At 39.7% G+C, this 27,274-nt stretch overlaps 1 protein-coding gene across 6 annotated transcripts in view; it reads left to right on the top strand.

The window, feature by feature from the left end:
• The window catches only part of NXPE3 (neurexophilin and PC-esterase domain family member 3), a 52,780-nt gene that overhangs the window by 12,050 nt on the left and 13,456 nt on the right, over nt 1-27,274 (top strand). For 5 of the 6 annotated variants that reach the window (XM_029214993.1, XM_029214989.1, XM_029214988.1 and 2 more), the window contains 2 exons: nt 14,453-15,207; nt 19,195-19,268. In XM_029214993.1, the coding sequence (XP_029070826.1) occupies nt 14,453-15,207; nt 19,195-19,268 (829 nt within the window). Of the gene's footprint in view, nt 1-13,561; nt 13,644-14,452; nt 15,208-19,194; nt 19,269-27,274 lie in introns of all 6 variants that reach the window. The other variant, XM_029214992.1, reaches the window with a different exon arrangement.

Raw genomic sequence — 27,274 nt, forward strand, 5'->3', positions numbered from 1 at the left:
TATTGGAGCTATCTATTGCAATGCAGAAGCTTTCTAGTTTGATATAATACCCCTTGTTGATTTTTGCTTTTGTTGCTTGTGCTTTTGGTGTCATATCTAAAAAAATCATTGCCAAGACCGATGCCAAGACACTTCTTCTTCTAGTATTTTACAGTATCAGATCTTATGTTTGTTTTTAATCCATTTTGAGTTCATTTTTGTGAGTGGTGTAAGATAGGGGTTCAATTTCATTTGTTTATTTGTGGTTAACCAGTCTTCCCAGCACCATTTTTGAAGAGACTATGCTTTCCTCATTGAGTATTTGTTTGCTCCCTTATCAAATATTAGTTGACTGTTTATGTGGAGGTTTATTTCTGAACTCTTGATTGTATTCCATTGGTCTATATGTCTGTATTTATGCCAGTACCATACTGTTTTGATTACTATAGCTTTGTAGTGCAGTTTGAAATCAGGACGTGTGATACCTTTAGATTTGTTCTTTTTTCTCAGGATTGCTTTGGCTATTTGGGATCTTTTGTTGTTCCACATAAATTTTAGGATTGTTTTTTCTATTACTGTGGAAAATGCCATTGGAATTTTGATAGGGTTTGCACTGGAGCTATAGATGACTCTGTTAGTATAGGTGTTTTAACAATATTAATTCTTCCAATCTATGAACATGGGCTCTCTTTCCATTTGTTTATGTCTACTTCAGTTTCTTTCATCAAAGTTTTCATTGTATAGATCTTTCACTTCCTTGGTTAAATTTATTCCTAATTATTTTATTGTTTTTGATGCTACTGTGAATGGGATAGTTTCCTTTATTTTTTTCCAGATGTTTTGTTGTTAGTGTATAGAAATGCAATTTATTTCTGTATGTTGATTTTATATCCTGCAGCTTTACTGAATTTGTTGATTAGTTACAACAGGTTTTTGATTGAGTCTTTAGGATTTTCTAAATACAGGTGACCCTTGAACAAGATGGGTTTAAACTGTATGGGTTCACTTATACATGGATTTTTTTCAGTAGTAAATACTACAGTACTACATAATCCACAGTTGGTTGAATCTATGGATGTGGAACTGCAGATATGGAGACACCGTGTATAAGGAGGGCTGACTATAAGTTATATGCAGATTTTCGACTGTGTGGAGGGTAAGTGTCCCTAACCTCTGCATTGTTCAAGGGTCAACTGTATGAGATGATATCATCTTCAAATAATGACAATTTTACTTCTTCATTTCTGATTTGGATGCCTTTTATTTCTTTGTCTTGCCTAATTACTCTAGCTGACACTTATAGTACTATGTTGAATCAGAGTGGTGACTGTGGACATCCTTGTCTTGTTCTTGATTTTAGAATAAAAGCTTTTAATCTTTCACCATTGAGTGTGATATTAGCTGTGGGTTTGTTGTAAAGAGCCTTTATTAAATTTACCTTCTATACCCAGTTTGTTGCGATGTTTTTATCACGAAAGGATGTTGTATTTTATCAAATACATTTTCATTCTATTAATATGGTGTATCACATTTATTGTTTTGTGTATGCTGAATCATACTTGCATCCCAGGGATAAATCCCACTTGGCCATTCTACTTCCCTGAGGTGTAAAGTTAGGTTGCATGAGATAGATCTGTTTTCTTAATATATACATTTGTTGCTATGAATATCCCTCTCAGAACTGCTTTTGTGGTAGGTTTTCCATAGGTTTTAGTATGTTATTTCCAGCTTCATTTGTTTTGAGATATTTAAAAATATTCTTTTTCAACTTATTCTTTGATCTATTGGTTGTTCAGGAGTACGTTGTTTAATTTCTACATACTTGTAGATTTTCCAGCTTTCCTCTTGTTGTTGATGTCTAGTTTCATACCACTGTGGTCAAAAAGGATAGTTGGTATGATTTCATTCTTCTTAAATTTGCTAAGACTTGCTTTGTGGCCTATCATGTGATCTAAAGTGGGGCATGTTCCATGTGCACTTGAGAAGAATGTGTATTCTACTGCTGTGACTGAATGTTCTATAAACGTCTCTTAGGTTCATTTGATCTAATATATGGTTCCAGTCCAATGCTTCTTTATTGATTATCTGTCTGGGGGATCCATCCATTGCTGAAACTGGGGTATTGAAACCCCCTACTATTACTATATTCATGTGTATTTTTCCCTTCAGTTTTGTTGGTATTTGCGTAATAGATCTAGGTGTTTTGACATCGGGTAGGTATAGATTTATGATTGTTATATTTTCTTGATGTATTGACCCATTTATCATCATATAATGATCTTCTTTATCTCTTGTTACTGGTTTTGGTTTAAAGCCTATTTTGTCTCATATAAGTATAGGTAACCCCCTTTCTTTTGGTTTCTATTTGCATGTAATGTCTTTTTCCATCCCTTCATGTTGAGTCTTTTTGTGTCATGAAATCTAAAGTGAATCTAGGCTGCATGTAGTTGGGTCTTATTTTTTTATTCATTCAGCCACTCTGTGCCTTTTGGTGAATTCAATCCACTTACATTTAGAGTATTTATTGATACATGAGGACTTATTAATGCTATCTTATTAATTGCTTTCTATTTGTTTTGCATTTTCATTGTTTCTTTTCTGCTCTGTTTGTGCCTTCCTTTTTTTGTAAATTAGTGATTTTCCATGGTGGTTGCTCTGTTTTCATTTCTTTTGCTTTTGTGAATTTTCTTTATGTTTTTGTTTCATGGTTACATAAAACATTTCATAGATAAAGCAGACCATTTTAGGCTGATAACAGCATAACTTCAATTGCACACAAAGCTCCACCGTTTTATTCCCTCCCTTTTATATTTTTGATGTCACAGTTTACCTCTTTTTGTACTGTGTATTTGTTAACAAGTTATAGTAGCTGTAGTTATTTTCTTTAACCTTTATACTATAGTTAAGTGGTTAACACACCATCCTATTACAGAATAGAGTTTTCTAAATCTGTATACTTATCTTCACCAGTGTGTTGTATACTTTTGTATGTTTTCATATCACTAGCATCTTTTCATTTCAGCTTGAAGAACTCCTTTCAGCATTTCTTGCAAGGCAGGTCTAGTGGTGATGAACTCCCTCTGCTTTTGTCTGTCAAGGAAAGTCTTTATTTTTCCTTCACATCTGAAGGATAACTTTTCTGGGTATTCTTGGCTGGCAATTTTTTTCTTTCGACACTTTGGATATGTCATCCACTCTCTCCTGGCCTGTAGATTTTCTGCTTAGAAATCCACTGAGAGCTGAATGGACATTCTTTTGTAGATTACAATATTTTTTCCTTTGGCTGTGTTTAGGATTCTCTCTTTATGCTTGTTTTTTGACAGTTTCATTATAATGTATTTGGAGAAGGTCTTTTTGCATAGAGATAATAGGGTGATCTATTAGCTTCTTGAACTTGGTTGTCCAAGTATATCCCTAGGTTTGGGAAGTTCTCAGCTATTATTTCTTTAAATAAACTCTGCCCCCTTTTCCTTCTCTCCTCTCTCTCAAACCCTGATTATTCTAATATTTGTACATTTGGTGGCATCACATAGATCATGTAAGCTTTCTATGCTCTTTTTCATTATTTTTTTCCCTGCGTTCTCTTCTGATTGGTTTATTTCAAAGTTCCTGTCCTCTAGCTCCCTTATTCAGTCTTCCATTTGATCTCCTTTGCTATAGATGCTCTCTATTGCATTTTTTTCATTTTATTCATGGAATTTTTCAGCTCCAAAATTTCCATTTGCTTCTTCTTTATGATTTCTATCTCTTTGTAAGTTTCTGATTTTGTTCATGTATATTTTGATTTGTTTGTCTATGTTTTATTGTAGCTCATTGAGTTTCCTCAAACAGCTATTTTGAATTCTTTATCTTCTAGGTTGTTAATTCTGAGCCTTTGAGCTTGGTTATTGGAGGATTATTGTTGTCTTTTGGTGATGACATGTTTCCTTGATTCTTTATGTCCCTTGTACATTTGCATTGCTGCTTTCACACTTGAAATAGCAGATACCTCCTCTTGTCTTACTAGTTGCCTTTGGATGGGATAAAATGTTCATTAGTCCTGTTTTATCTGTGGTTTTTTCTGCCCTGGTACGGGTACACTTGCTTCCCATGTCTTGCTTCTTCTTGTGGCGCAGTTCTTAACCTTTTCTTACAATCCGCCAGGCTAGCTGCTGTTAAGCTTTTGTTTTCCAGAAGGAGGCACTATGGCTTAAGTTTGTATTTCTCCCTTGTCCACAGAGACTGATAGTGTCCTGTTTAGCAGAGTCTCACTTACTGCCTCATTTGGGAGCATGCACAGGAGCTGCTGGTTCCAGAGTGTGGGGAGGTGTGGGTTTAGCACTCAGGGCATTGGGAGTGCCCGTGGGCTCTGTGGAAAGATTGTCGGGTGAGGGTCTCCCATGGGCTCATGGGCGGACTCCCTGCTAAAGTCCTGAGCACAGTTAGCAGGAACTGCATCCCTTCAGTGCCCTTTGGTATTCTTATCTGCCTCTTTCCTGATCCCTTCCCCCCTCCAGTCATGGAGATCCTACCTCAGTACTTGGGGTGCTGCTGAGTTAAGTGGGTTTCTCTCACAGTGGGGGTAGCTGGGCACTAACTTGCCACTCTCCTTTTCCCTCTTGGAAGAGGGCGTTCCTGGGTTGTTCAGCCCTGGGCTTGTTATGTGTGGGGAGGGGCAGTGCTGGCAAAGTTCCTTCCCCTTGGGAAGACTGGATTTCTACAAATTCTTTCTCATCTGTTGGTATCTGCCTGGGTCAGCACGCTCCAGGTTTTCCCTGACTATGGCCAAGAGGGATTGGGACAAGTTCACTGGCTATGCTGTCTTTACTGAGGTTTATCTGCCTATTACCAGATACACATGTGGTCGAGACTCCTCCTAGGTCCCTTGGCATGTGGTACTGGATCCCTCAATTCCCACAGAGGCACTTTTGTTTTTTGGATGGGTGCCTAATTTGTTGTTAAAAAGGAGGACAAAAAAGGAGGAATGTCTTATGCCATGTCATGGCGCTGATGTCAACTCTGCCAGGGAAAAATTTTCAAAGTCATTATTACCCTTTTTAATGAACAAATAATACTGTGTGTTCCTTTAAAATGAAGGAGCCCAATGAAATTCTTCCAGTTGAGAGTGTCTGGATACAAGTGTAAAATGAAAGGGAAAAAATACAGAATCTAAGAAGATCATTAAAAATCGTTTTGTATTTTGGGATTATTTTTACCTTGTTTGGCATTACGTTTACCTTGTATAGGATTTTTTTTTTTTTTTACATCTTTATTGGAGTATAATTGCTTTTCAGTGGTGTGTTAGTTTCTGCTTCATAACAAAGTGAATCAGTTATACACATACATATGTTCCCATATCTCCTCCCTCTTGCGTCTCCCTCCCTCCCACCCTCCCTATCCCACCCCTCCAGGCGGTCATGGGGAGCCTGAGGCCTTGTTTATGGTTTATAACAGGTAATACTAGCTATTGAGAGTGATTTTCAGTTTTGCTTTGCTGTTGTTGTGTTCCCTTGCAATTTGACTTATTGCATAATGTCAGATGCAGTTCCCTGGGTTAGGTACTAAAAAGGTCCTACACCCAATTTCCAATGTGGGTAGAGGGAATTTTTCCATACCACCAGGCAACTCTTGGACACCAGCAGGGTGACCTACAGTTCAAATCAATTCTGACACTGTAACTGAGCAGGACCCTATGGGCCCTTCCTGGACAGATCCCCTCCCCCAGGTCCTCTGCCTGCCTCTCCTTTGTAGAAAAGCTGTAGTTTCTCAGGCCTCCCGAGAGTCACAAAAGCCTGGCCCAAGAATTAATGATTGAAAGGACAATATAGTGACAAAAGTAGCAGTTGGGCCAGGAGAACTGGTAACAATTGAAACAGTAAATCAGCCACATGGCAGTCACAGTATCCATAGTTCCTCCCTGAAATACATAGATAACAGTATCTGATCCACATTCCTGAGTTGTTTTACAGATGCTAAAACCCCCACCAAATGGAAGAAGTTAACTATTTGATGATCATGAGCACATAGCCCCCAGACCATCTGGAACCTGAAGATTGGTAATGTTAACCCCTGTGACACCGCCTTGCTACCACACCATCAACCAGTCAGAGAATCGTGCACGAGCTGATCATATACTCTGTGACTCTCCTCCGTCACCTTCCCTTTAAAAATGCTTCCCTGAAACCCATTCGGGAGTTGGGGTGTTTCTGAGCACTAGCTGCCCTGGACCCCTAGTTGGGCGCTTTATGATAAACGCTGCACTTTACTTCCCCACAACCTGGTGTCAGTAGATTGGCTTTACTGTGAGCAGGCGAGTGGACCCAAGTTTGGTTTGGTAACAACACTGTCTATCTGAAGATAGCATCAAATCCCACAGGTTAAGGGCTCAGTCCTATAAGACTCTCCCCCAAGCCCAACTTCAGATGCCAGTCACAAGTCCAGGTTGTCACCTGTGCTTCGGACTGACTATAGATCAGAAGTTCCAATGGTCTCTGCCTTGGCTTCAGTTGATTTGCTAGAGCAGCTCACAGAAATCAGAGAAACATTTTACTTACAGGATTACTGGTTTATTATAACCAATTATAACTCAGGAATAGCCAGAAGGAGGAGATGCATAGGGCAGGGTATATGGGAAGGACATAGAGCTTCCATGCTCTGAGTGCACCATTCTCCTTGAATCTCCATGTGTTCACCAACCCGGAAGCTCTCCAAACCCCATCCTTTTGGGTTTTTATGGAGGCTTTATTCCATAGGTGTTATTGATTCAGCCTCCAGGGGTGGAGGTCCAGGGTGGCACTGAAGGTTCCAACCCTCTAATCATGGTTGGTTCTCCTGACAACCCAACCAGCCCCCATCCTCAGGTGCTTTCCAAAAGCCACCATGGTAACATGCACCCTGCTGTGGTGGAAAGGGGCTTGTAACGAAGGACAAGGAACCCATTTCCCCTTTATGACTCTGAAGTGTTTTCAGGAACTGAGGGCACGAAACCAAATATTACAGCAAAAGATGCTCCCATTGCTCTTATCGCTGCCAAGGATTTTGGGAGCTGTGAGCCAGGAACTGTGGATGAAGACCAAATGTATATTTCTTACAAATCACAGTATTGCAGGTACATAGCTATTTTTCCCATCCATGTGTTCATCTGTCCTTCTGTCTATTAAGAAAATAATTAATGAAAAGTATAAAACACTTGAAAGAATAGAGAGTGGTATTAAGTACATAAATGAATTCCCTCCCCAGTCGTCACTCTCAATGTTGTTTCTTGGATGTAACTGCTTGTTTTTAATTATTTGCTTAGTTAGTGCTAATTACACATTACACAGTTATATCTTGTTTTGTCAGCTTTACACTGTACCTTCTGACCTTTCCACATCAGGCAGTACAGCATGGATGGTTAAGTTAAAACACAGACTGAACTCAGACTGCGTGGGTTCTAGTCCAGGTTTGCTGCTTCTAACCTATGTGACCTTGGGCAAATTATCAAGCCATTCACTGCCTCAGTTTCCTTGTCTATCATATGGCATAATAATAGGACTTATATCATGGGATAATTTAAACATTGTATTAAAAGATTTATGTAAAGTCTTCAAAAGAGTGTCCGGCATGTAGGTGCTTAGTAGATGTTGGTTGATACTGCTGTTCCTGTTAAGATAATGAAAGATGAGGTCTTCTGCTAACTCACACTTTCTGTCACTCTTTTCTAAACTTTATAAAATTATCTTTATTTCTGTGCATTAAAATAATGTATTTAGACCTTTTCTTTCCCTAATAGCATTAGATAGCACATTTTAACTTCCTCCTGTAAGTGAGGAAGAAAATCATTTCTGCATTATTTTACATCTGACTTCCATTAGCTAGCGTATAACTTTTGCATCATCAGGCTTTATAATCTTTAGTTTTATTGCTCTAACTATAATTAAGGCTAAAGTGTAGCCTTAATTATATCAATCTTTATGGATTGATTCTTTTTTTAAAAAACTTATTTAATTTATTTATTTTTGGCTGCCTTGGGTCTTTGTTGCTGCACACGGGCATTTTCTAGTTGTGGCTAGCGGGGGGCTACTCTTTGTTGCAATGCGCGGGTTTCTCATTACGGTGGCTTCTCTCGTTGTGGAGCACGGGCTCTAGGCGCGCAGGCTTCAGTAGTTGTGGCACACGGGCTCAGTAGCTGTGGTTCATGGGCTCTGGAGCACAGGCTCACTAGTTGCGGCGCACGGGCTTAGTTGCTCCGTGGCATGTGGGATCTTCCCAGACCAGGGATTGAACCTGTGTCCCCTGCATTGGCAGGCAGGTTCTCAACCACTGCACCACCAGGGAAGCCCTGGATCGATTCTTATACTTAAAAACAATAACATTATGAATATCATGTAAATGTTAGTCAATATAGAACATGATTCTTTGAAACCAAATCTATACCTCTTGATGGAGAATTTCCCAAACATCAAGGTCAAATGGATCTTTTTTATACAGTACCTCAGTTGCTTAATCATGCTGCATTTTAATTTGCTTCATATTTTAATGATGACTTTCTTATACCTCTTCTTGTGTTTTTTTTTTTCTGGAGTGCTAATTGCCTTTTTTTCTGTTGAGAGAAAGTACCAACTTCTGTAACATGTCATGAGGATTTTCCTTCATATGATTTGTTGAATTGAATCCACTTGCTTCTTCTCCTTTTTTTTTTTTTAAAGATGTTTTTGATGTGGACTTTTTTTTTTTTTGCAGTATGTGGGCCTCTCACTGTTGCGGCCTCTCCCGTTGCGGAGCACAGGCTCCGGACGCGCAGGCTCAGCGGCCATGGCTCACGGGCCTAGCCACTCCGTGGCATGTGGGATCTTCCCAGACCAGGGCACGAACCCGTGTCCCCTGCATCAGCAGGCAGACTCTCAACCACTGCGCCACCAGGGGAGCCCCTGATGTGGATCATTTTTAAAGTCTTTATTGAATTTGCCACAATATTGCTTCTGTTTCATGTTTTGGTTTTTTGGCTGCGAGGCATGAGGAATCCCAGTTCCCTGACCAGGGATCGAACCCTCACCCCCTGCATTGGAAGGTGAAGTCTTAACCACTGCACTGCCAGGGAAGTCCCTCCACTTGCTTCTTCAAGGCATTTTGGTTCTTTTTCCTCAGAGCCCTCTATCTTCCTGTTTCAGTGTTCACTGATTATTGTCTTGACCTGTTGCCCAGCTGTTATTCTGAGTTTGCTTTTCATTGAATTCCTGGGTTGGTTTCACTCTTGCTCATGTCTTTCACTTCCTTGGATTTTTCTTTCCATTTTACTGGGTTAAATCTTCAAATAATGTTTTTCTGAAAGAGCACATGGGAACAAAGCTTACCTGTCTGAAACTGTCTTTATTTTGCCCTCATAAATGATTTGTATTTGTATTTAGAACACTGTATTCAAAATCCTTTTCCCTCAGAACCTTACAACTTTGCTGTACTGTCTTCTAGTGTCCAGTGTAGCAAAAGACAAGGCTAATGCCAATCTAATTCTTGTTTTTTTATTGGTAACATTGTTCTTCTTTCTGGAAGCTATTAGGACCTTTTCTTTACCTGTGAAATTTTACAAGGCTCTAAGGTGAGTTTTTTTTTTTTTTTTTGGTAGAAAACTTTATTGTCAAATAGGCAGATCTGCTCACTAATAAGAAAAGAGCTTAAACATCTGAAATTTAGAGACAGAGTATAAAATTTTGAGATACAAAATATTAGAAAGCCATTGTGTTGTACGGTATATAGAGCAAAATGCCACAATATAAATAGCAATTAATGTCCAAACTAAAAAAGACTGAAGTCCTTATAAGGTCGTCTTCTAAGCAGAAAGGCCAAAGTGAAGATTAAAGACCAGTTCTAAGAGGGTGTAAAACATGGTCTTTGGGAAACACTGGAGTTCTATTAAGGCACTTTCTTGCATACCTGGGATAAATCCCACTTGGTCATGGTGTATAATTCTTTTTACACATTGTTGGATTTGATTTGTTAATATTTTGTTGATGATTTTACATCTGTGTTTATGAGGAAAATTTGTAGTTTTCTTGTAATGTCGTCTAGTTTTGGTATTAGGGTAATGCTGGCTTTATAGAAAGAGTTAGGAAGTATTCCCTCTGCTTCTATATTCTGACAGAGAGTGTAGAGAATTGATACAATTTCTTCCTTAAATATTTGGTAGAATTCATCAATGAATCCCACCTGGACCTGGTGGTGTCCGTTTTGAAAGGTCATTAATTATTGATCCAGATTCTTTACTAGAGATTATAGGCCTCTTCAGATGATCTGTTTCTTCTAGCATGAGTTTTGGCAGAGTGTATCTTTCAAGGAATTGGTGCATTTCATCTCAGTTATCAAATTTGTGGGTATAGAGTTGTTCGTGGTATTCCTTGATTATCCTTTTTTAAAAAATTAATTTATTTATTTACCTATTTATTTTTGGCCGTGTTGGGTCTTTGTTGCTGCACACGGGCTTTCTCTAGTTGTGGTGAGCTGGGACTACTCTTGGTCGCGGTGTGCGGGCTTCTCACTGCGGTGGCTTCTCTTGTTGCGAAGCATGGGCTCTAGACATGCAAGCTTCAGTAGTTGTGGCTCGCAGGCTCTAGAGTGCAGGCTCAGTAGTTGTGGTGCATGGGCTTAGTTGCTCCGCAGCATGTGGGATCTTCCCTGACCAGGGCTTGAACCCATGTCCCCTGCATTGGCAGGCGGATTCTTTCTTTTTTTTTTTTTTTCTTTTTTTTGCGGTACGCGGGCCTCTCACTGTTGTGGCCTCTCCCGTTGTGGAGCACAGGCTCCGGACGCGCAGGCTCAGTGGCCATGGCTCACGGGCCCAGCCGCTCCGCGGCATGTGGGATCTTCCCGGACTGGGGCATGAACCTGTGTCCCCTGCATCAGCAGGCGGACTCTCAACCACTGCGCCACCAGGGAAGCCCCGGCAGGTGGATTCTTAACCACTGCACCACCAGAGAAGTCCCTTGATTATCCTTTTAATGTCTATGGGATCTGTAGTGATGTCTCTTCTTTCATTTCTGATAATGGTAATTTGTGTCGGGTCTGTTTTCCATAGTTAGCCTTGCTGCAGGCTTATTGATTTTATTGATCTTTTCAAAGAACCAGCTTTTGGCCTCATTGTCTTTCCTCTATTGATTTCCTGTTTTCAGTTTCATTGATTTCTGCTCTAATTTCTAATTTCTTTTCTTCTCCTTACTTTGGAGTTGATTTGCTTTTCTTTTTCTAGTTTCCTAAGGTTGGAGTTTAGATGATTGACTTTAGATCTTTCCTCTTTTCTAATAATGTGCATTCAGTGCTGTAAATTTCCCTCTAAGACCTACTTTTATGGCATCCCATAAATTTTGATAAGTTGTGTTTTCATTTTCATTTAACTAAAAAGATTTAAATTTTCTATTGATATTTCTTCTTTGACCCTTGTTTTATTTAGAAGTGTGTTGTTTAGTTTGTTTTATTATTTATTTATTTATTTATTGGGCACCCCTCGTGGCTTGTGGGGTTTTTTAAGTTCCCCGACCAGAGATTGAACCTGGGCCCTCAGCAGTGAGAGCGTGGAGTATTAAGCACTGGACCGCCAGGGAATTCCCAGAAGCGTGTTGTTTAATCTCCAGGTATTTTGGGATTTCCTAGCTATCGTTCTGTTATTAATTTCTACTTTAATGCCATTGTAGTCTGAGAGTAGACATTGTATGGTTTCTGTTCTTTTCAATTTTTTATGGTATGTTTTATGGCCCAGAATATGATCTGTTTTTCTGCATCTTTCATGTGAGCTTGAGAAGAATGTGTATTCTGCTGTTGCTACGTAAGTAGTTTATAGATACCCATCATATCTAGTTGATTGGTGGTGCTGTTCAGTTCAACTGTGTCCTCACTGACTTTCTGCTTGCTGGATCCATCCATTTCTGATAGTGGGGTATTGAAGTCTTTAACTACAATAGTGAATTTATCTGTTTTTTCTTGCAGTTCTATCAGTGTTTGCCTCACATATTTGACTTTCTGTTGTTAGGCACATACATGTTAAAGATTGTTATGTCTTCTTGGAGAATTGACCCTTTTATTATTATATAATATCCTTCTTTATCTCTGATGACTTTCCTCGCTCTGAAGTCTACTCTGTCTGAAGTTAATATAACTATTCCTGCTTTCTTTTGATTAGTGCTAGCCTGGTATATCTTTCTCCATCGACTTACTTTTAATCTATATAAGTCTTTATATTTAAAGTAAGTTTCTTAGAGACAACATATAATTGAGTCTGACAACCTCTGTCTTCTAACTGGTGTCTTTAGTCCATTGGTGTTCAAGGTGATTATTGATATAGTTGGATTAATATCTACCATAGTTGTTACTGTTTTCTATTCATTGTCCTTGTTCTTTGTTCCTATTTTTGTCTTCTGCTCTTTTTCTGACTCTTGTGGTTTTAATTGAGCATTTTAAAAAAAAATACTTATTTTATTTATTTATTTTTATTTTTGGTTGCATGGGGTCTTAGTTGTGGCATGAGGGATCTTTCGTTGCTGCGCACAGGCTCTTCATGCAGCACGAGGGCTACTCTCTAGTTGTGGCGTGCGGGCTACTCTCTTGTGGCGTGCGTGCGGGCTTCTCTCTAGTTGTGGCGCACGGGCTTCTCTCTAGTTGTGGTGCGCAGGGTCCAGAGTGTGTGGGCTCTGTAGTTGTGGCCTGCGGGCTCTCTAGTTGAGGTTCTTGGGCTCAGTAGTTGTGGCCTTGGGCTTAGTTGCCCCGCAGCATGTGGGATCTTAGTTCCCTGACCAGGGATGGAACCTGTGTCCCCTGCATTGGAAGGCGGAATCTTAACCACTGGACCACCAGGGAAGTCCCTAATTGAACATTTTATAGATTCCTTTTTGTCTCCTTTCTTAGTGTATCAGTTATACTTCTCATTTTACTTTAAGTGGTTGCCCTAGAGTTTTCAGTATGCATTTACAAGCAACTCAAGTCCACTATCAAATAACACCATACTGCTTCATGGGTAGTGCAGGTACATTATTAATAACAAAATATTCCTAATTCCTCCCTCCTGTCCCTTGATAATTGCTGTATTTTTTTCCTTTTAGTATGTCTTGTAATTTTTGTTGAAAGCTGGACATGATGTACTGGGTAAAACGAACTCCAATAAATAGGCTTTTAGTGGTGTGGGGGGTGAGGTGTAAGGGAGGTGAAACATTTTATAGTCCTATGATCCTCAGTCCTTTAGTGAGTCTGTGAACTTCAGAATTGTTTCTTAGTCTTACCCCCAACCCTTAAATTGGATAGAATGGTTAGAGTGGGCTGGAGTTGGGTATGTCCCTTACCTCAGTTTGGTTAGGCTCTGATAAAACCTCAGTAGGTTAGGCTCTGGTAAAACCTCAGTAGGTTAGGCTCTGGTAAAATAGTTTGGCTTGAGGGCAGGCCTTCTTAAGAAGAATGGAATACTCTGGTATTCGGTACCCCCTCCATCCACTGTCTTGCTTTCTGTGGTGTCATTTACCCATGGTCAACCATGATCTGAAAATATTATATGGAAAATTCCAGAAATAAACAACTTACCAGTTTGAAATTGTGCATTGTTCTGAGTAGCATGATGAAATCTTGTGCCATCCTGCTGTTTCCCACCCAGGATCCTCAACCACTGACATCACTGTAGCTCAATCCACGATCACCTGACACAGATGATCCTTCTTCTGACGTGTTATCAGAAGGTCAGTAGTAGCCTAACACTACGTCACAATGCCTGCATCATTCACCTCACTTCATCTCATCACGTAGGCCTTTTATCCTTTTACATCATCACAAGAAGAAGAAGGACAGTACACCAATAAGATATTTTGAGAGAGGGACTTCCCTGGTGGTCCAGTGGCTAAGACCCTGTGCTCCGAATGCAGGGGGCCCGGGTTCGATCCCTGGTTGGGGAGCTAGATCCCACATGCATGCTGCAACGAAGACTTGCGTGCTGCAACTAAGAGTTTACGTGCTGCAACTGAAAGATCCTGCACACGGCAACGAAGATCCTGCATGCCGCAACTAAGACCCAGCGCTGCCAAATAAATTTAAAAAAAAAGATATTTTGAGAGAGATCTCATTCACATAACTTTTATTCTTGTATGTTATTATAATTGTTCTATTTTATTATTATTTTCTTACTGTGCCTGATTTATAAATTAAACTTTATCATAGGTACATATGTATAGGAAAAAGGAGTATATATAGGGTTTGATGTGACGCACAGTTTCAGGCATCCACTGGGGGTCTTGGAAGTATCTCCTGTGGATAAAGGGGGACTACTGTCCTTCAAAATGATTCCTTTTCCCTTTCTTCTTCTGGAAGCACCAAAGGGATTTTTCTCTGATATTTGCTGTGGGAATCTGTAAAACTGGTGAGCTGTGGTTTTTGAAACAATGTCATCTCAAGTAAGTTTTATTAAAATTTAAGCTGAAGCAGGGATTTATTTGTTGACTATAAGGAGATTTATTGTAGCTGTGGTTTCTGTTGTTTGTGTCTTTCTCTTCAGTACTTGGACCATGAGACTGCATCAGCCACATTCATCGACAGTGGTGGACAGTTTGTTTTCTCCCAGGTGACAGGAATTAGCCGGAATCCTTACTGTGGCTATGAGCACCAGACTCTGTCCAGCCGGGAGCGCCTGGAGGAGGACTCCTTGTTGGCTGCCTTACAGTGGCAGGTGCCTGATGTGGGCCCAGTCCCCTTTTTGAAGAGCACTGACCCTTCTTCCAGCTACTTTGTCATCTTGAACTCTGCAGCCTTCTTCAAGGTGGGAAGCCAGCTAGAGGTGCTGGTTCATGTACAGGATTTTCAAGGAAAGCCCAAGAAGTATGGTGGAGACTACCTGCAGGCCAGAATCCACTCCCCTAAGCTGCAGGCAGGGGCCGTGGGTAGAGTGGTGGACTACCAGAATGGGTTTTACAAAGTCTTTTTTACTCTGCTCTGGCCAGGCAGAGTTAAAGTGTCCATATCTCTGGTCCACCCCAGTGAAGGGATCAGAGTTCTTCAGAATCTACAGGAAGAGAAACCAGACAGGGTCTATTTCAAGAGCCTCTTCCGTTCAGGAAGAATTTCCGAAACTACAGAGTGTAACGTGTGTCTTCCTGGGAGTCTTCCCCTGTGCAACTTTACAGATCTCTATACCGGAGAACCCTGGTTCTGCTTCAAACCAAAGAAGCTCCCTTGCAGTAGCAGAATTAACCATTTCAAGGGCGGATACCTGAAGGGCCTCCTAACTGCTGCAGAGAATGCTTTCTTCCAGAGGTACGTGCTCCTGGCTCTAGGGGTCACTTAAGAGGTCCCTTTCCATTGTCTTTGTCCTACTTAGGAGACTTTCTTGTTTCGCTTATGTGCTTCTTATATCTTTCTGAACTTGGCCCAATTCAGGAGAGGTGGTAAGAAAATAAATATTTATATTTTGTGATTAGTGTACTTATTTCAGTTCAAATTAATGACCTTAAATTTTTGTTCTTTTACCCTGATATCTTTAACTTCAGAATTGCATAGTATATCTGTATAAGCAAGATCACTTATTCACAGAGCAGATAAAAAAAATCATCCAAGAACAGGGCTGCTAGAGGTCTTATAGTCAGGGTAGTGTTTTAGCTTCATGTCTAATAAACTGAAAAAAGTTTTAAGTGACATATTATTAGTTGTTAAAATCATATAAACATTTATTGATAGGAAAAAGACTATGAATATGGTAACATTGCTGGACTGATATAATGATAAGCATGGGAAGCCAGGAATACCACAGCAAACTGTATTTTTGAAGGTTAATAGTTGTTGAAATTATTGCATTCCGTATAGTTCTGAAATAAAATAACATTCTTAAGGAATAAAAAGAAAAATAACATAGAAAGTACAATTACTTGAGAGAATGTAAAACATTTTTTATTTTTAAATGAAATCTATACTTTAAAAATATTCCCTTGGGCTTCCCTGGTGGCGCAGTGGATAAGAATCCGCCTGCCAATGCAGGGGACACAGGTTCGAGCCCTGGTCCGGGAAGATCCCACATGCCGCGGAGAAACTAAGCCCGTGTGCCACAACTACTGAGCCTGCGCTCTAGAGCCCATGCTGCACAAGAGAAGCCACCGCAAAGAGAAGCCGGCACACTGCAACGAAGAGTAGCCCCCGCTTGCTGCAAGTAGAGAAAGCCCGCATGCAGCAGCAAAGACCTGACGCAGCCAAAAATAAAATAAAAATTAAAAATAAATAAATTTATATAAAAAAATATTCCCTTGTAGAGAGGGATCACATAAGATGTGTGGTCTGTATGAGCTTCTAAAATAAAACTCTGATTTTTTACTTCCTGAGTCAGCTTTTGGTGGTAACAGTTTTAAGTACATATTTGATGCCATGCTTTCAGAAGGCCAGCAGAGGGAGCACTACTCCCAGTGTATTCACTGTACTCTTCTTGAGGGGACTGCCTAGCTTTTTGTGGCTCAGTACAAAAGGACTTTAGGTTTATTCTTGGGTTCAGATCTTAGACACATTATTTATCAATGACTATGAGCAGGTGATTTTATTTCTGTGTACTTTCTGCCTATGTATGAAGACTTTTCAGTTACCCCCTTTTATTTTATTTTAAATAACTTTTTTTTAAAGTTTTTTTTTTATGTGGACCATTTTTTAAAGTCTTACTCCCTTTTAGAGTTGTGTTGTCAGTCTACTTAGTGGCTTAGCAAAGAGGAGGAAGCATAGCATGTAATTTACTGAAATTCCACGTGGAAAAAAGTGGGAAAAAGGTTAGAGAATTAAGTTCGTGTAAAATTTAAAATGTTCCTAACACTAAATCCTACCATTAAAACCAAAGAACACCTGTGAATCCAGAAGGATAAACTAATGTCTGCCCCTGCCTTTACTTGCATATCCTGGATGAGGCTGGCTGAGGGTACTTTGTAGTAGAATCATTAAAAAAGATTCTACTTACCTGGAAGTTTTCCGGGAAAGCGTTTGAGGTGGCATAAGTTTTTGGAAACCAAACATTTGACAGAGTCCTGTTACAGATTTTTTTTTGCATTGTTTGCTCTGTTAAAAATCTGAAATTTTGCATTAGGCTAACTGAAAAGAAAAAGAGAAAGATTGAAATTGATCATTTGAGAGATCTTTGAGTGTAGTATTTGAGCTCATGGCCTGAATATGTTAAGCTACGCTCATTTTTACCTCTCTTCCTTGGTGGCTCGTAATGTTGCTTAATTCAGAAAGGATTAAGAAGCTTAGCCTTGGTCTTTGGTTCCCAAATGACAGTTGGACAATTAAGGTGATCTAATCTCTCAAGGAAAAAAAAAAAGTGTTGGTTTTAGAAAGAACCATAATACTTTGCTTAAAAGATTCTGATAGTAAGAGGACATCTTTTGAAAGAATGAGCTTATCACATTAAAAGCTTCCCTTTTATTTTAGCATGATTTATACTTTTTTTTTCTTTCTAACTTTGTATTAAAAAAGTTCAAATCTGTAGAAACCCTGCAGGAATAACAACAGTGAGCACCCATATACCTTTAACTTAGACTCACCATTGTTAGGTTTTGCCGGATTTGCTTTCTCTCTTTCTATGTGTTTATATGTGTGTGTTTGTGTATAATTCTTTCCCCTCAGACCATTTGAGAGTAAGGTGCAGACATCATGGCACTGCACCCCAGGCGTATGCATCTCCTAGGACTTTCTCCAACGTATAACCATGACACAGTGATCACACTTGGGCCTTTTATCATTGACACAACATTGTTATTTAATATGCAGTCTGTATTCAAGTTTATCCAGTTGTCCCAATAATATCCTTTATTGCTATCTCTTTTATTTTAACTGAGTCTCTGATCACACACAATCTTTTTAGTTGTCTCTTTAATCTTTTAGTCCAGAAGAGTTCTCTAACTTGTTTTGGTTTTTAGGACATTGACAATTTTGATGTTGCTGTTTTTGTAGAATATTGCTTAAATTGGATTTGCTGCTTTATTGTTTCTGCGTGATTAGATTGAGAGTAAACATTTTTACAAGCAAATTACAGTGGTGAAGTTTTCTTCTTTTCCTTACCTTAAAGCTTTAAACTCATGAAAGTAGTTTATATGTGCTCTCTTAAAGTCATGTATATTAATTGTCACTTTTATAATCCACGAAATGCTGTTATTCTCTAACATAGCCCCCTATAATTCCTTCCTTCCTTGTTGTCTGTCTCCCTAATTCATTAGAATGTCAGTGCCATGAAGCAGGAGATGCTGGGGTTTTTTTTTTTGTTTGGCTTGTGGGATCTTAGTTCCCCAACCAGGGATCGAACCTGGGCCCTTGGCAGTGAAAGCCTAGAGTCCTAACCACTGGACCTCCGGGGAATTCCCGATGCTGTGTGTTTTGTTTACTGTTATATTCCTAGTAGCTAGGATAGTGCCTGGCACATAGTAGAAGCTTAAGAATTATTTAAGAACAAATCTGTTTTGAATTGATTTTTGATGAAATGAAATATCGTGACTGCAAGTTCCCATATCGAGTTTGGAAAGTTAGCATTTTATTTTTTGTTTGTTTTTGGTCTAAGTGCAAGAGGCCTAATTATTATGAGCCAGTTTCTGGAATAGTTACACCATGTTTTCAGTATACTCCTCCTGGACTCCACTGTCCCCCACCTTTTCACACAGCCCTCTATCAGGTATTTTCTGAGCATGGACTCTAGTCCAGGGCCTGTGCTAAGTACTGAAGATGAAAGATGAATGGGACATAATCCATGTCTTTGAGGAGTACATGTTTTATTAAGGGGAACAGACACTACAGAGCCATAGTAATGATGAACAGAGTACATGCATGAGCACGTATCTGGGGACACATGTCCCCAGGTAGGACTCAGCTCTGGGCAAGGCCTAAGGAATCTGACGTATGACTTAATGCTCCGTAGTCTTGCAGCCTGAAAACTAAGTAGTGACAAAATAGACATTCTCATCAGTGTGAGCCATTCTCTGAGTCCAAGGGAAGTAAGTAATTCAAACAGAATTTGTCATTTTGGAGTTTGCACTCTAAGGGTGAAGCAGTGAAAAATTAAAAACTTGTTTAATTCTTATTCAGTTTATGTATCCATATAACCTGCTTATTATAATACACCTAGTTTATTAATTATCAATTTTATTGAGTAACATTTATAAGAATATTTCATCTTAGTAAAGCTTTGTGAAATCCTGTCCATTTAAAAATTTGAAAATAAAGATACATATTAGAAAATAAATGTTCCTGAATCTAAGCTTGTACTCTTTTTATTCCTCTTTCAAGTGGTGTCAATATCAAAATGCCAATCAACTCCAGTGGACCTGATTGGGTGACTGTGATTCCCAGCAGTATAAAAGGTAAAAAGGAATGAGCTCGATGATTTGTTGTTTTTCCTGCTAAGTGTGTTGAGGCTCTGTAGTTACACTGATGTTACAAAGCCCTTTTTTTTTTTTTCCTTTTTTAGTATGTCCCGGTTACTGCTGGGCACGGTTTTAACTGTGTTTTAACAAACGTTCCAGGTGATTCTGATCCATTGTATAGGATACTATTAAGAGTAAAAGAATGAAATTTAGAAGAGTAAATGTATGTGTTTTGTTTTTGCATAATAGGTATAATGAGCTATAGTGACTTGTAGAAAGGAAGGATGAACATTATTAAGGAGGTTATGCAGATGGAAGGTGATCACTCCTTGGCCTTTTGGCTAAGATCAAGTGCAGGTGGCAGACGAGGTCCTTTTAGCTGTTGAAAGCATGTATGTAGTATCCTACAGAGCAAATAGTGCAAACACCAACGCCACAGGGATGAGGTATATAACACACATGAACCCACCAGTGTGGGTATTGACACACACTGGAACTGCAGAGCAAGGACCATCTAAAGGGGGAACTGCAGAGCAAGGACCATCTAAAGGGGGTGTCCCCTCAGTTCCTATGTTGCTATGCAAACATTGTTGCTATGCAAACATTGTTGCTATGCAAAAATGTAGACCCAGCATAGCCAGATCTATAGATTTTTTTCCATGAAAAACCAGAAATCAATTTTTGAACGTTAATATCTCCAGATTTCAAAACATCGGCATCCAGTTAAAAACTTTAAAACTATTGTGTGGGCTAAATAAAATTTGAGGCCCAGATGCAGGCAGGACACTGTCAGTCTGTATCTCTGGTGTTCACTGTCATGTGCCACAAGAAATCCCGATCTTTTCCTAGTGAAGAGCTGTATTTGATTTACTTGAACCCAGTGAGTTACTAATTTTAGAGGGTACATATACGAAACATCGTTAATAGAAATTGCTTACCTTTTATCTGCCTGGCCCTCAACCCCACAGCCGAGATATCAGTAAACATGGGATCACCCAGTAGTGCTCAACCCTTCATATGCTCACATCTGACACCTCCGGAGGCCCCGTCCCACTACCACATCTATCCCCCTCTTCCACAGCCCTGGTTGTCTGGCTCACCCACCTTGTGATTCCCTGGCTGTCCAGTGGGAGGAGCTTTGGATGGTTCATTTGCACCTGACAGGTCTTGGGATTCAGCCAGGAAGTGGTTGTGGGTTTGTGATGTACATTCTGTTTAGAGAGAAGAAAGATTCAGTAACTAGTGGGGCTTTTGATGGATTTTTAGAGGAAGAAAGAAACCATGAATCAGTAGGAGCAGGGTAGCCTGGCTTTGATAAAACTGTCTCGGAGCAGGTAAATAATCGGAAAGAAAAGAGAAGGACAATTACTTTATAAATCAACGAAGTCCGGCTTGGGGGAACTTCACCTAAATTCACCTTAGTGACCAGCAGGGGGCACTCAAAGATGCTAAACGAAGGGCTCACATTCTTCCTTCTTAAATTCCTTCCTTCTTCCCTCTCTCCCTGCCTTCCTCTCTTAATTCCTTCATTCCCTTTGTTCTCTTTTTAAAATCTTTTGTTTTCAGATAATTTTAGACTTAAGGAAGAGTTGTGGAAATAGTACAGAGTTCCCATATAGCCTTCACCAAGTTTCCCTTATGCTAATTTCTGATTAATCGATTGACTGCTTGGCTGTGCTGGGTCTTCATTGTGGCATGCGGGCTCTCTAGCTGAGGTATGTGGGATCTTAGTTCCTGACCAGGGATCGAACCCAGGCCCCCTGCACTGGGAGTGTGGAGTCTTAACCACTGGACCACCTTATGCTAACTTCTTAAGAAATCACAGAACACTTATCAAAACCAAGAATTTAACATCCATATAATGTTATTAACTAAACTATAGAGTTTATTTGGATTTCATCAGTTTTTCCACTAATGTCCTTTTTTGTTTCAGAATCCAGTGCAGATCTCACATTGCATTTAGTTGCATGTTTCCTTAGTCTTTCCTCTGTGACAGATCCTCAGGCTCTTATTGTCTTCCATGACTTTGACACTTTGAAGAGCATTGGTCAGATAGTTTTTAGAATCTCTCTAAACTTGGGTTTGTCTAGTGTTTTCTTTTGATTGGAATGAGGTTATGCATTTTTGGAAAGAATAGGACAGAAATGATGTTGTTTCTTTTTGAGGGGGTACATGATGTTGATATGTATTGCTAACAATGTTAACCTTGATCACTTGGTTAAAGTGGTGTCTACCTCCGTTTTCCACTGTAAACTAATTATTTTTCCTTCTTTCTTTCTTTCCTTTTTTTTTTTTTTGGCTGTGCCTCTCGGCTTGTGGGATCTTAGTTCCCTGATGAGGGATTGAACCCAGGCCCTCAGCAGTGATAGCATGGAGTCCTAACCACTGGACTGCCAGGGAATTCCCTAAACTAATTATTTTTATCTTTGTATTTACTCAGTATTCTGGGGAGGTACTTTGAGACTGTGGTAGGCTGAATAATGGCCCCTAAATATATACAGATCCTAATCCGTTGAATTTGTGAATGTTACCTTATATGGCAAAAGAAACTTTACAGATGTGATTAAGTTAAGAGTTTTGAGCTGCGGGGGAGATTATCTGGATTATCTGAGTGGGCACTAAATGCAATCACAAGTGTCCTTTTAGGAGGGAGGCAGAGGGAGATTTCATACAGAAGACAGAAAGCCATGTGAAGATGGAAGCAGAGAGAGATTTGAGGATGCCATGACATTGGCTTTAGAAATGGAGAAAGGGGCCATGAGCCAAAGAATATAGCTCTAGAAAAGGCAAGGGAACAAATTCTTCCCTAGATCCTCCAGAGAGAGCGTGACTCTCCTAACACCTTGGTGTTGGCCCAGCGATACTGATTTTGGACTCCTGGCCTCAGAACTGTAAGAGAATAAAGTTGTGTTGTTTTAAGCCACTAAATTTGTGGTAATTTGTTACAGCAGCTACAGGAAACTAATACAGAGACTATGTAAACATTCTGTTTCTGCTTAAACTTTCATCTACTAATTTTAGCATTCATCATTCGATCTTCCCTGCAGCAGTTATTTCTGTGGTGTTCTAATGGTGACTTGCTCTGTCTCTCATTTTTAAGACATTTATTAATAGAAATTTTTCTGTAAGAAAGAGTTGTCCCTTCTTCACCATTAATTTAATTTTATCAGCATAGACTCCTGACTATTTCATTCTTTGGATTATAATCCAATTCAGTTGTTCACATTGTTCCACTTTTGGTAGTTGAGAACTTTTTTAGTTTGGCTTCTGTGCCCTTTTGACATGTTCTCATTTTTTTTTTTTTATTCACATATGTTTTAATTCAATGCAAATAACTTACATTTATCTATCACTTATAATTTTATTTTCAATGTGATAGGTAGGACAGGGATTGTTATTTCCATTTTATTTTATTTTATTTTTACATCTTTATTGGGGTATAATTGCTTTACAATGGTGTGTTAGTTTCTGCTTTATAACAAAGTGAATCAGTTATATACATACATATGTTCCCATATCTCTTCCCTCTTGCGTCTCCCTCCCTCCCATCCTCCCTATCCCACCCCTCCAGGCGGTCACGAAGCACCGAGCTGATCTCCCTGTGCTATGCGGCTGGTTCCCACTAGCTATCTACCTTACGTTTGGTAGTGTATATATGTCCATGCCTCTCTCTCGCTTTGTCACAGCTCACCCTTCCCCCTCCCCATGACATGCTCTCATTCTTTTAATTAATTAACTTATTTTTTTGGAGCACTTCCTTACTTTATGGTACCACAAGATATTTCAGGTCCATCTTATATTTTCTTTGCCCAGGCCTTGGAAGTGTTCATAATATTTACACTTACATTATTTCACTTATGAATCCTGTATTTTGAAGGTTTTATTTTCCCTATGACACTTCATAATTTATATATTAGTTAATTGATTTTCGTACAAGGTAAAACTCTTCTCAGGTGCATGTTTAGAGTCTGGTGGATTGCTTGAGGTTGCCAGTGCTACCCCCATGCACACATAATTCCAGTCAAAAGCAAAGAAACACAGCTTTCAATTAGACTAGACTATCTTATCAAAGGCAAACATCTGGTTTCTGACAGGCTTTTCCAGTGTCAGAATTACTACTGAATTTTCATGAGCATCTGCCCTGTGGTCCTCAGACCATTATAGCCTAATGGTGTGGGACCTTGATGGCTTCTAACCTCACCAGCAACTAAACTAGAGCTCATATTTTTGGGGGAGTTTACTGAAAGTTTAGGATAGGGCTAGATTTAATAGCAATAGAATAAATATCAACATCTTTATAGCTTTTTACTGTTTTCTCTGTTTATTGAAATTTATCTCATATGCAATAGAGCACACAGATCATAAGCATACAGTACGACTGAGTTTTACATGTGTACATATCTTTGTAGGGTGAATTCTAAGATGACTCCCAATGATCCATGCCCTTATATAAACCCGTCCCTTCAATTATATGACAAAGTTGACTTTAAAAAAAGATTGGGCTTCCCTGGTGGCGCAGTGGTTGAGAGTCCGCCTGCCGATGCAGGGGACGCGGGTTCGTGCCCCGGTCCGGGGGGATCCCACATGCTGTGGAGCGGCTGGGCCCGTGAGCCATGGCCGCTGAGCCTGCGCGTCCGGAGCCTGTGCTCCGCAACAGGAGAGGCCACAACAGTGAGAGGCCCGCATACCGCAAAAAAAAAAAAAAAAAAAAGAGATTTTCCTGGGTGGATCTGACCTAACCAGATAAGTCCTTAACAGGGACCAGGTTCTTCCAGAAGAAAGAGATTGAAAGTGTGAAAAGGATTCCATGTGAGGGAGATGCTTCATTGCTGGCTTTCAAGATGAAGGAGGCCATGGGGCAGGGAATGTAGGCAGCTTCTAGGAGCTGAAGGGCTGACGACAAGCAAGGAAATGAGAAACTCAATCTTATAACCACAAGGAACTGAATTTGGCTAACAACTTGAACAAACTTGGAAGCAGATTTTTCTCCAGAGCCTTCAGAAAGGAACACAGCCCTGCTAACATCCTGATTTCCACCTGTGAGATCCTGAGCAGAGAACCTAGCCATACCATGTGCAGATTCCTGACGTGCAGAACTGTGGGAAAATAAATGCCCCTTGTTTTTAAGCCGTTAAGTTTGTGGTGATTTGTTACACAGCAATAGAAAACTAATTAACTACCACCCAGATCAAGATATAGAATGTTTACAGTGTATAGAATATTTCCAGCGTTCCAGTATGGCCCCTTATTGTGACAACTGCACTTTCACACTATTACAGTATCGAATTTTCACAACAGCCCTTCAGAATAACTAGTAGTTTGTCCGTTTTACAGATAATGAAACCAAGGTCCAGGTCCAGTTAACTTAGGAAATCAAAGGACTCACATCCTACACATAACATCCAGCAAACTGATATCATTTGGGGAAAGGAAGCCCACAGCCGTTTCAATAATAAATGTAGGTCTCTGTAAATGGTCCCATCTCTGCTACCTCCTGTCTCTTCAACTCTGAGAAACTTTGGCAAGTCACTCTGACTTGCTTTCTTTACCTCTAAAAGATATTTGGACTAGCTATTCTCTGAGGTCCCTTTCAACATTCTCTGAATCTACAGGTATTTCTACCTCACATAGCATTTTTATCTTTCCTTTGTAAAATGCATAGCTTTTAGGGGACTAAAATAGAATGGAAAAAAATCAATTTCCCAAGGTTTTGTGGGGGGAAACTCAAGCCAGTATGGTGGCTGAGTAGCTAGGACCTCCTCACGTTCCCAGCCCTGGACGGGGCATGCCCAGAGCTTGGCATGCTATCCTCACTCCTTACCTCCCCGAGGTGGTGCCCGGCACTCCTGTGCTCATGTTCCCTGGTCAGGGAATTGTTTGCCTCCATTTCTTCTCTGACTTGTCTTTCCTTCCCCTCATGAACCACGTGCTCCCTTTGGCCAGCCTTTCACTGTTCTTACTTCTAACTCCATGCCAGAAAATTAAGGGACCTGTGTTCACACCTCCAACCCTTAACTCACACAGTATCCCTCTCGTCCAGCTCTTTCTAGATCATTTAGAAAAATTTATCTCTGCCTTTTTCTCTCTCGTTTTGTCACATTTGTGGTCCAAATAGCCCTTATTATGGCTAATGAATGATATGGGATGATGCCCTTTGGAGGAAAGTGTAAGCTGTGGACTTTTAAAGAGAAGCCAGGACATTTTATTTTATTTTATTTTTTTTAAGCCAGGACATTTTAGAGAAGCAGGGACCTTACTTGCAAATAATCAAAACTGTCCCTCCTGATTTTGCATAAAGATCTTTATATCTGCTCTTACAATCGCCTGCCTGTAAACTTCCTTCACCATCAATGTTCAAGACAACCATAAAATTGAGTAATAACTCATTTTTGTTTTTTAATTATTTTCATTCCACTTGTACAGTACATTAAGAATTATATTATTGATTTAAGGGGCTTTCATATCTCAGATATCTTATGTGAAAATGCATTCTGAGCTCCAAGCAACACTGACTTTTTAAACAACTTCAGGCTGCTTGAAATCATATTAGTCAGGAAATGTTTTTGTCCCAGTTGAGCATAAGAGGGCAATGTAGGTAAACACATTTCACTTTAAAAATATGTTCTGTTATCTGGCGCTGCATGTTTAAAGAATTAATGTCAGGTTCAGTAATTGATTTGCTTTGCTTGACTTAACTCTGATAGTAAATATAATTAACATTTGAATGGAAATGGTAATTGTTTCCTGTATGATATACCCATTTCTTTATGACCCTTATTTGACAGCAGACTCAGCTACTGAGTCTACAGACTTAACTGTGGTAAATATTGTGACTTCAAAATCGCTTTTAATTCCCATTCCAGTAAATGTTTTCTTTATGCCCCAGGTGTCTGCTCAGGAGCTCTCTGGCCTGTGCAGCCTTGATGTGATGATACAGTGAGGAGCTTTGGGCAAGGTGTGACATGGTAAAGCCACACTTGGTGGCATGTTGAGAAATTGCTTTTGAATAAGCCAAGCAAGTGCTTACCCTAACCCTCATTTTTCTTTGATAATCACATTGGCCAAAAGAGCATTTACAATTCTGTTTACTTTTCAGTTTAGACCCTGAACCTGCAAAGCATTAGCAGATACCTAAGAAAAAAGATTAAGTATGCACTGTCAAATAGGGCATCTTCTTTGAAGGGAGTAAAACCAAAATAATTTTGTTTCTTTTTTTTTCTTTTTTAACACCTTTATTGGATTATAATTGCTTTACAACGGCGTGTTAGTTTCTGCTTTATAACAAAGTGAATCAGCTAAACATATACATATATCCACATATCTCCTCCCTCTTGCGTATCCCTCCCACCCTCCCTATCCACCCCTCTAGGTGGTCACAAAGCACCGAGCTGATCTCCCTATTTCCCCATAGCTCTCTGTTTTACATTTGGTAGTATATATAAGTCCATGCCACTCTCTCACTTTGTCTCAGCTTACTCTTCCCCCTCCCAGTGTCCGCAAGGCCATTCTCTGCGTCTGCATCTTTATTCCTGTCCTGCCCCTAGGTTCTTCAGAACCTTTATTTTTAGAATCCATATATATGTGTTATATATGCGGTATTTGTTTTTCTCTTTCTGACTTAATTCACTGTGTATGACAGACTCTATGCCCATCCACCTCACTACACATAACTCAATTTTGTTTCTTTATATGGCTGAGTAATACTCCATTGTATATATGTGCCACATCTTTTTTATCCATTCATCTGTCGATGGACACTTAGGTTGCTTCCATGTCCTGGCTATTGTAAATAGAGCTGCAATGGACATTGTGGTACATGACTCTTTGAATTATGGTTTTCTCAGGGTATATGCCCAGTAGTGGGATTGCTGGGTCATATGGTAGTTCAATTTTTAGTTTTTTAAGGAACCTCCCTACTGTTCTCTATAGTGGCTGTATCAATTTACATTCCCACCAACAGTGCAAGAGGGTCCCCTTTTCTCCACACCCTCTCCAGCATTTAT

The sequence above is a fragment of the Monodon monoceros genome, unplaced genomic scaffold (genome assembly GCF_005190385.1).
Source record: "Monodon monoceros isolate NGI ecotype Baffin Bay Population unplaced genomic scaffold, NGI_Narwhal_1 Super_Scaffold_11, whole genome shotgun sequence".
In the NCBI taxonomy this organism is placed as follows: domain Eukaryota; kingdom Metazoa; phylum Chordata; class Mammalia; order Artiodactyla; family Monodontidae; genus Monodon; species Monodon monoceros.